This window comes from Tupaia chinensis, unplaced genomic scaffold (assembly GCF_000334495.1).
Source record: "Tupaia chinensis unplaced genomic scaffold, TupChi_1.0 Scaffold000511_1, whole genome shotgun sequence".
NCBI classification, from domain to species: domain Eukaryota; kingdom Metazoa; phylum Chordata; class Mammalia; order Scandentia; family Tupaiidae; genus Tupaia; species Tupaia belangeri.
Genome location: NW_006160024.1, coordinates 119,422 through 129,273, shown reverse-complemented (window position 1 = coordinate 129,273; position 9,852 = coordinate 119,422). Strand labels below are relative to the sequence as shown.

The 9,852-nt window shown below is 47.3% G+C and overlaps 1 protein-coding gene across 1 annotated transcript in view; it reads left to right on the top strand.

Moving 5' to 3' along the window:
* MALL (mal, T cell differentiation protein like) overlaps positions 1-9,852 on the top strand; it is a 43,580-nt gene that overhangs the window by 28,894 nt on the left and 4,834 nt on the right. The window contains exons 2-3 of the mRNA XM_006156626.3: positions 1,278-1,445; positions 6,883-7,005. Of these exons, the coding sequence (XP_006156688.1) occupies positions 1,278-1,445; positions 6,883-7,005 (291 nt within the window). The remainder of the gene's footprint in view (positions 1-1,277; positions 1,446-6,882; positions 7,006-9,852) is intronic.

Sequence of the window (9,852 nt, the reverse complement as noted above, 5' to 3'; positions counted from 1 at the left end):
AAAAGAAGAGCTATGTCTTGAGATGGACAGAAATGTAAGTCACGTACACCAACAACTCTTTTGTAAATTTATAGAAAGTTTCTGTAATTTCACCAAACCACAAAATTTAGGAGTAATCATTGGACCCCCCTCACCCCAAATCTCCATGGTCTCACAGTCAACAGGCTTTTCTTTTTCAAATTTGTCTTCTTGCATTATAGAAGATAAACCCCTGGGGCCAGCAGGCAGCATAGTGATTAAGATGCTAGACTACCATATGGCCAACTGCAGTTCGAGTCCCAGACCTGGTGGCTTGAAAATCACACTGGGCATGTATGTGTGTGTTATCAAGATCCCCGAAGGATAATGGATGAGAAGGGATTGCAGTATAGCTCTCCCTGCTGGGGAGAGTGAATTCTCACTTTCCCTCTCTCTGTCTTAGCACAAATTTGGAGGCCTGTGTATACCCCTTCCCAGCACTCTGTCTCCACCAAATGGGTCATTCTCAGCAGGAGCTCAGGAGGGTGAGTTCTGAAAGTATTTGGAAGTGGCAGAGTTCAGATTTCGTACCTGTTGAATATGAGGTGTTTGAGGGGCAGGGTAGAGACTGGCATGAGACAAGTGAGGTGCCTAGAGTGCAGAAGTTAATGAGGTGCTCACTGCTGAGGTCATACAGGTGCAGGGCTGGCCCCTGCAGAGAGAGGTCTAAGTGGAGACATAGAATGGGCAGGCATTGTGTCTGGCTGACAGCCACAAAGACAAATGAGGTGGGCTCCTAAGATCACCAGTCTACGTGATGTTTAAAAGCACAAACTAACAGAAGTGAGGACAGGGAGAACAAAGGAGGGCTGCAATGACTTCCTAAGAACCTAGGAAGAAGAGGAGCTCGGAATATTGGAGAAAGGGCCAGCTGGTGGCATAATGGTCTACTGTGGTCAGAACCATTGTTTTCACAAGAAATCTTGATTTTTCATGAGATATATCCCATTTTAAACATCAGCAACTTACTCAGAATTGTATAAAAAAGTACGTGCCAACCCTGGTCGGGCTGAGAAGATACACCCACAGGCCAAGTTGACTGGGAGTCCTTCGGTTCACAGTCTCTATGTCAACATCTGGAATTTTCCAACAACAGGACCTGGCTTTACTGTGACTCAGAGGGCCCTCTTTCCCCGTTTCCTTCTTGCTTCCTCCTAACTACCTGAGAGTTTATAGAAACATAAAAGAGAGACGCCTGTGAAGGGAATCGTGTCCCACACCAGCAAGTGAAGCCTCTTCTTTCGTGTTTTCCTCTGCAGATATTCGGGTTCTGGGTCTGGATCCTGGTGGCTGCCACCCAGGTAGCAAACCCGCTGCTGCAAGGATGGGTCATGTACGTCTCGCTCACCTCGTTCCTCATCTCCCTGATGTTCCTGCTGTCTTACTTCCTCGGCTTCTACAAACGATATGAGTCCTGGAGAGTTCTGGTAAGAACAAGCAGGTGGCTTCTCTCTGGTGGACGCAGCGGCACTTCTGTGTGTGGAGAGGGGGTAGAGACACTTCTTGGGCTACACCCCTAGGGACCAAGATTTTTGATGTTAGCATGCTTACTGTTAGACCAAATAGAAAGCATTTCTCTGCAAGAGTTTACTTCCCTTCTAATTCCCACCACTGCCTTCCCTGTTAGAAATAAACACATGTGGGACCAGCAGATGGTGTAGTGGTTATGTCACTGGATTCCCACATGACCGACCATGGTTCGAGTACCGGACCTGGTGGCTTGGAACTCATGCCAGGCGTGTGTGTGAGCATGCCCAAAACCCCTGGGGAGTGATTTCTTACTTTCTCTGTTCATCTGTCTCTTTCTTTCTAATATCTCTCATTCATGGAAGAAATAAATAAACTTAAAACAAAATTCCAGTAGATAGATATTGTAGATATCAACAAGCTGATTCTAAAATTTATGTTGCAAAGCAAGAGAACTAGGGAAAGAGCTATGTCTTGAGATGGACAGAAATGTAAGTCACGTACACCAACAACTCTTTTGTAAATTTATAGAAAGTTTCTGTAATTTCACCAAACCACAAAATTTAGGAGTAATCATTGGACCCCCCTCACCCCAAATCTCCATGGTCTCACAGTCAACAGGCTTTTCTTTTTCAAATTTGTCTTCTTGCATTATAGAAGATAAACCCCTGGGGCCAGCAGGCAGCATAGTGATTAAGATGCTAGACTACCATATGGCCAACTGCAGTTCGAGTCCCAGACCTGGTGGCTTGAAAATCACACTGGGCATGTATGTGTGTGTTATCAAGATCCCCGAAGGATAATGGATGAGAAGGGATTGCAGTATAGGTCTCCCTGCTGGGGAGAGTGAATTCTCACTTTCCCTCTCTCTGTCTCTCTCTGTCTCCAGTGAGCCCTATGACAAAAACCTTAAAAGAAAGAAAGAAAAACCCCTGTGTACTCACTATGAAGTTTAAGAAACAGAATATTAGCACAAATTTGGAGGCCTGTGTATACCCCTTCCCAGCACTCTGTCTCCACCAAATGGGTCATTCTCAGCAGGAGCTCAGGAGGGTGAGTTCTGAAAGTATTTGGAAGTGGCAGAGTTCAGATTTCGTACCTGTTGAATATGAGGTGTTTGAGGGGCAGGGTAGAGACTGGCATGAGACAAGTGAGGTGCCTAGAGTGCAGAAGTTAATGAGGTGCTCACTGCTGAGGTCATACAGGTGCAGGGCTGGCCCCTGCAGAGAGAGGTCTAAGTGGAGACATAGAATGGGCAGGCATTGTGTCTGGCTGACAGCCACAAAGACAAATGAGGTGGGCTCCTAAGATCACCAGTCTACGTGATGTTTAAAAGCACAAACTAACAGAAGTGAGGACAGGGAGAACAAAGGAGGGCTGCAATGACTTCCTAAGAACCTAGGAAGAAGAGGAGCTCGGAATATTGGAGAAAGGGCCAGCTGGTGGCATAATGGTCTACTGTGGTCAGAACCATTGTTTTCACAAGAAATCTTGATTTTTCATGAGATATATCCCATTTTAAACATCAGCAACTTACTCAGAATTGTATAAAAAAGTACGTGCCAACCCTGGTCGGGCTGAGAAGATACACCCACAGGCCAAGTTGACTGGGAGTCCTTCGGTTCACAGTCTCTATGTCAACATCTGGAATTTTCCAACAACAGGACCTGGCTTTACTGTGACTCAGAGGGCCCTCTTTCCCCGTTTCCTTCTTGCTTCCTCCTAACTACCTGAGAGTTTATAGAAACATAAAAGAGAGACGCCTGTGAAGGGAATCGTGTCCCACACCAGCAAGTGAAGCCTCTTCTTTCGTGTTTTCCTCTGCAGATATTCGGGTTCTGGGTCTGGATCCTGGTGGCTGCCACCCAGGTAGCAAACCCGCTGCTGCAAGGATGGGTCATGTACGTCTCGCTCACCTCGTTCCTCATCTCCCTGATGTTCCTGCTGTCTTACTTCCTCGGCTTCTACAAACGATATGAGTCCTGGAGAGTTCTGGTAAGAACAAGCAGGTGGCTTCTCTCTGGTGGACGCAGCGGCACTTCTGTGTGTGGAGAGGGGGTAGAGACACTTCTTGGGCTACACCCCTAGGGACCAAGATTTTTGATGTTAGCATGCTTACTGTTAGACCAAATAGAAAGCATTTCTCTGCAAGAGTTTACTTCCCTTCTAATTCCCACCACTGCCTTCCCTGTTAGAAATAAACACATGTGGGACCAGCAGATGGTGTAGTGGTTATGTCACTGGATTCCCACATGACCGACCATGGTTCGAGTACCGGACCTGGTGGCTTGGAACTCATGCCAGGCGTGTGTGTGAGCATGCCCAAAACCCCTGGGGAGTGATTTCTTACTTTCTCTCTCGTTGTCTCTGTCTCTCTCTCTCTTCAGCCAGTACACACACCCTAAGGCAAAAACCTCTTTTAAAAAAGAAAGAAAGAAATATACATGTGTGATCAAGAACATTTTGACATGTTTTTTCTAAACTTTACTCATGGTAAAATCATTGAAAAGAATGCTGGCAGGAAAAAAAAAATCACTGCCTTCTAAAGGCCCCATCACAATACTGTGACAGGCTCATTCTCCCATGTGGAATACCACATGGACTTTACAGAAAAGGCATACATATTTTAATTATACTGAATCATTTTTGGATAAAGGTGCTTTCATTTCATATGACATCATTAATTTTTTTTCACATTGTCACATCATCTTGATAGCCATTTAAATATTTTCTATGTTGAACAATGTAAAACATGTATAAAAGTACAGAAGATCGTGGGGTGGTATAGTGGTTAAGGCACTGGACTCCCACATGGCTGACTATGGTTCAAGTCTCAGACCTGGTGGCTTGAAACTCATGCCTGATGCTTGTATGTGTGTGCCTAAAATCCCAAGAGAAGAATTAAGGAGAGGGGATTGCAGTGTGGTCATCTCCTAAGGGGAGATTTCTTGCTTTCTGTCTCTCTGGCGAGCACACACACCCAATAGAATAAATCTATCTCTCTCTCTCTCAAAAAAAGAAAAAGAAGTACAGAAGATTGTATTAGGGACCTTCATGTAACCATACCCTGGATTCTAGCATTATCAAGATTTTGGTACATTCCGGGACCAGCAGTTGGCATAACGGTTATGTCGCTGGACTCCCATGTAGTCAACCGCAGTTTGAGTCCCAGACACGGTGGCTTAAAGTCATGCCGGGTACGTGTGTGTGCGTGGCCAAGATCCTGAGAGGAGTGGTGGAGAAGAGATTGCAGTGTGGCTATCCCCCCCAGGGTGTGTGTGTGTGTGTGTGTGTGTGTGTGTGTGTGTGATTTCTTGCTCTCTGTCTTTCTGGTGAGTGCACATGCCCTACAGCAAAAACCTCAAAAAAAAAAAAAAAAGGTTTCAGTATATTTCAAGATTCATCTAGCCCTTGTTTTTTCTTGTTTTTTGTTTTGTTTTGTTTTTTCTTCCTTTCTTTTTTTTTTTTTCCTTTTTCTTTGGTCAGAGAGTGCATGTGCTTACCGTAAAGAGACAGAGAGAAGAGGGGAGAACACATTTCCCACTGGGAATGGTCACACTGCAATCTCTTCTGCTCCATTTGCCCCTCCTTTCAAGACTTTGGGCATGCATGCACACACACCTGCTGTGATTTCCAAGTCACCAGGGCTGGATTTGAACTACGCAGTTGTCCATGTGGGCTCTAGCTCCCTTAACCAGGAGGCCATGGGGCCAGCCCTCCTGTGGAATTTTAAAGCAAATCTCAGATATCTTGTCTTTCTATTCCACATCCTTCAGTATGCCTCAAAAAAAAAAAAATGCAAATCTTCTCACTTTATAACACTTAAGCAAAGTGAACAGTAATTCCTCAGTGTATCTAAGACTCACGTCGCAGTCAGAGTTCCCCAGTTATTTCCAAAACGTCTTTTCGTAGTTGGCTTATCCCAATATGGATCCTCACAAGAGCCAGACGCTGCCCTCAGTTGCTAAGTGTCATGGGTACCTTTAGTGTGGGCTAGCGAGATCTATCCTTGCCAATGACGTCGAAGAACCTGAGTGAGCAGTCCTGTAAGTTTCCATTCTAGAGTTGTCCGATTGCTTCTTCCTGGTATGGACCTGCCTTTCTCCCCTAGTCACCACATTTCCATAAGCTGGAAGTTAACGCTAAAGGTTTAACTGGATCTGAGTTAAACAGATCTAGCAGCAATGCTTCAAAACTGGCCTGGAGTCACATCACACCTGGCGACTGGTGTCACCCATAAACTCTTTCTCTAGTACTTTCTTTCATCCAGTGGTAAGTTTCCCTCAATTGAAGGTTTCATTAGAGGCTGCAGATTGCAGATTTGTTCATTGTGATGTTCCTTCCAGAATCGATGGCCATTTTAATGACTGTGTGACATTCTTGTTTAATTGAAGAACAGTGCTGAGAGTTCAGCACTGAGGTTCAAAAATGGAAATCTAGTCTCAGATTAACCTGACTACCAGCTCTACCATGTGTTAGCGAAGTCTCAGTTTCCTCATCAGTGAACTGGACCTATATTAAGGTACGAGCAGCTCTATGAAATGAACAGTAAAATGTAAATAAGGTAACGTGTGTCTATGGGTAGGTCCAGAGCCCAGCATGTTGTAGGTCTTCATAACACTAATGAGTAAGAGCATGGGCTTGGAGTTAATGAGGCCTAGGTTCAAGTCCTGGCTTAGCCATTTATTCATTGGCCTTAACCAAAATGAGGCAAACATTGGGTCATCCCAAAACTCATGACACTTTTTTGCATAGAAAAATATGTCGTGACTTTTCAGAAGACCCAGTAAAAAATAATACCTACCTCATAGTTGACAAGGTTGACAGAGAAAAGGGCTTAGCACAGAATAAGCACTTGATAAAGGCGAGATAACATTGATACAGATTGAGCATTCTCAACACAAAAATTCCAAAAATGTTTCAAAAATCAAAACTTTTTGAGCACCAGTCTGACACCACAAAGGGAGAATTCCACACGTAATCTCACATGATAGGTCACAGTCAAAATGTTGCATACAAAACTAAGCGTAAAGTTTCCTGCAGTCTATGGTGAATAAGGTATGTATGAAATGTACAAGAATGTTGTGTTTAGATTTGGGTCCCATCCCTAAGCTATCACATTATCGACTGCAAATATTCAAAAATACGTATTTTTTAAAATCTGAAATCCGAAACACTCGTGTTTGATAAGGGATACTCAACCTGTATTATTATTGCTTAGTAATCTGCTATTGTTTACTACACAGATACTTCATTAGAAACATTGCCGAAAACAATGTATAAAGGCAGGAGCGTGGGGGACGGGCTTGTCCCTCGTTCTCCCTCTTTCTGGCTGTGTAGTCAGTGAGAAAAGTACTCGCTGAGTGACGTGGGATGTGCTCTGCTCTGCGTTTCCAGGACAGCCTGTACCACGGGACCACCGGCATCCTGTACATGAGCGCTGCCGTCTTACAAGCACACGCCACCATCGTCTCCGAGTTCTCGGACCTGAAAAACTACTACATCAACACGGCAGCCTCGGTGAGCAGCGGGGGCTCTACGCCCCTCTCACTGGAGGCTGCGCATTCCCAGTCTCCATTCTACCTAGTGCGGTGTGGACAGCCCTGAGCCCTCCTGCTAGAGCCAAGGCCGGAGGAGGGGCTGTGTGCTTCCCCGGTGTAAATCTGAGTTCAGGCACCATCTCCTGCCTTCTCTTCTCTCCATCTCAGCCTGGCTTCCGCTTGCATTCAGCACGCTGTTTTCAGAATCTTATTCCCTGAACACAGACTAGGGCCATCTCTTGCTCTCTCTGTCTCTCTCTCTCTCTCTCACTCTACTAAAAATTCTTGGATGGCTCCCACTGCCTGTGAAATGGGGCCCGAACACCTTGCCATGGCAGAACAATATTCCCGTGTCCTGTGGAGGCCAGCAGGTGGCGCGGTGGTTATTAGATCCCACATGACTGACTCCTCTGTTTAAGTCTCAGACCCAGCAGCGACACACCGGGCGTGTGTGGGTGTGTCCACATCCCAGGAGGAGAATGAAGAAGGGGTTGTACAATGGCCACAATCACCCCAGGGATGGGAAGGGGGTGATTTCTCATTTCCCTCTATCTCTGTCTCTCTCTCTGATGAATGATGAGGCCTATGGCAAAAAAAAATCTTTAAAAAAAATTTTTTTCAATGTCCTATATTTCCACGATAGAAGTCCCGGGAAGTGATAAATTGGTTGATGGAACCCAAGTCAAGGTGGTCCAGCTTAGTTGTGGGAAGAGCAGGAACCCTGGGCCTGATGTCCTCTGGGGTCTTTCTTTTTTCTTTCTTTCTTTTTTTTTTTTTTTGAGAGAGGTTTTTTCGCTATAGGGGGCGTGCGCTCGCCGGACAGACAGAGAGAGACATAGAGACAGAAAGCGAGAAATCACCCCCCAGGGGGGATGGTCACGCCCTCCATTCTCCTCTCGGGATCTTGGGCACGCATGCACACGCGCCTGGCGTGAGTTCTAAACCACCGGGCCCAGGATGTGAACCGCGGTTGACTACGTGGGAATCCAGCGACATAGCCATTACGCTAACTGCTGGTTCCCATCTTTTTTCTTTCTTTTAATTTATTTTATAACTTCAATCGCAATATATTACTGCAGCTGGTAAGGTGAATTTACCCAACATGAATAAACGTCACACTCGTCTAGTTGAAGGTCTTTTAAGGCGCCCTCACACTAGCCTCCTTTCTCCTGCTGGGGAATGGCGCCCCCATGTGGCGGGGAGCTTACAGCCAGCTGCTCCCTCTGGAGTGGCCTGGCTTACTTCCTTAATTATATGCGTGTGTGTGTGTGTGTGTGTGTATTTCTTTCTTTCATGACAGAGAAATACAGAGCAGGAGAGTCACCTGCTGACCCTCAACAGGTCCCCCAGCACAACGCCCACCCCAGCCTTCCCAGTCAGCCAGAAACCCGGCCTCTGTGGGCGCCGGAGCACACAGGCCATCTTGCACCGTGCCGGCTGGACCCTTAGTCCTCCCTCAGAAACGTCCGAGGAAGGACTCTAACACCAAGGCCCAGTCCATGCCCCCTCCGGGCTGGCCCCTGTAGCTGGAAAGCTGGAGTTCTGTGTCAGCCTGGCGGCTCCTACAAGGCTCAACTTGCCAGGGCTGGAGGGTGCTGGCTGGGAGTGAGAACTGGGGATCAGTCCAGCACTGTGACCCTCCAAGAGGCCACAGGCGTTTCAGCTGTCATCAGCCTGATTGCCTCCTCTCCCTCCTCATCTAGTTTAACCCCTTCAACGTACAGCTCTAGAAATGCCGCCCGCCACCTGGCCCTCTGTGACCTGGCTGTCACCAGCCTGATCTCCCTTCCACCCCAGCCACATCCGCCACCGCGGTGCCTCCTGAGCACACAGACACACTCGCACCTCAGGGCCCTGGCAAGAATGTCAAGAGGATTCAAACCTCTGTCAGCCATGTGGGATCAGAGAGACAGAGACAGAAAGCGAGAAATCACCCCCCGAGGGGATGGCCATGCCGCAATCCCTTCTCCTCCATTCTCCTCTCGGGATCTTGGGCACGCACGCACACGCACGCGGAGTGAGTTTTAAGCCACCAGGTCAGGGACGCGAACCGCAGTCGACTACATGGGAGTCCAGCAACATAAACATTACGCTAACTGCTGGTCCCCAAGCCACGGTCATTCTTGAAGTATAGCAGATCTTTAAAAGTTCTTTGCTCGCTGGACTCCCACGTAGTCAACCGCAGTTTGCGTCCCAGACCTGGCAGCTTAAAACTCATGCCAGGCACTTGTACGTGCTTGCCCAAGATCTCAAAAGGAGAATGGAGGAGAAGGAATTGCAGCCTGGCCATCCTCCCAGGGGGTACTTCTCGCTTTCTGTCTCTCTGTCTCTCTCTGGCAAGTGCATGTGCCCTATAGCAAAAATCTCCCTAAAAACAAACAAACAGACAAATAAATGGAAGTTATTTGCTGAGTGGGTGAGTGAATGAGTGAACGAATGGGAACAGCATGTGCGTGGACAGTAGGGCAGAGCGAGACTGGAGCAGTCGGCCAGAGCTGGAAGGCGGTTTAGGGTGATGAGCTCTGTCCTGAGACGGGAGCCATCACAAAGGTTTAAGCGTAGGAGCAACAGTCACGTTTTTGTCTTGGAGCAGAGGGGGCAGAAGTGGACAGGTTAAAGGCCAGAAGTCCTGGTGAGGGAAGGTGGTGGCTGAGACGAGGAAGACCTGGATGTGCCCGCAGACAGTCAAGCAATAACACCAGTAGACTTTGGAGAGGGCTTCGGACATGGCCGCTGGGGGAAGGAGGACTGGGAGGGGTCACAGGTTTCTGGCCGGGGTGGCTGGATGGAACGAGCATCCTGGGGCCGACCGAGCCTGTGGGGATTG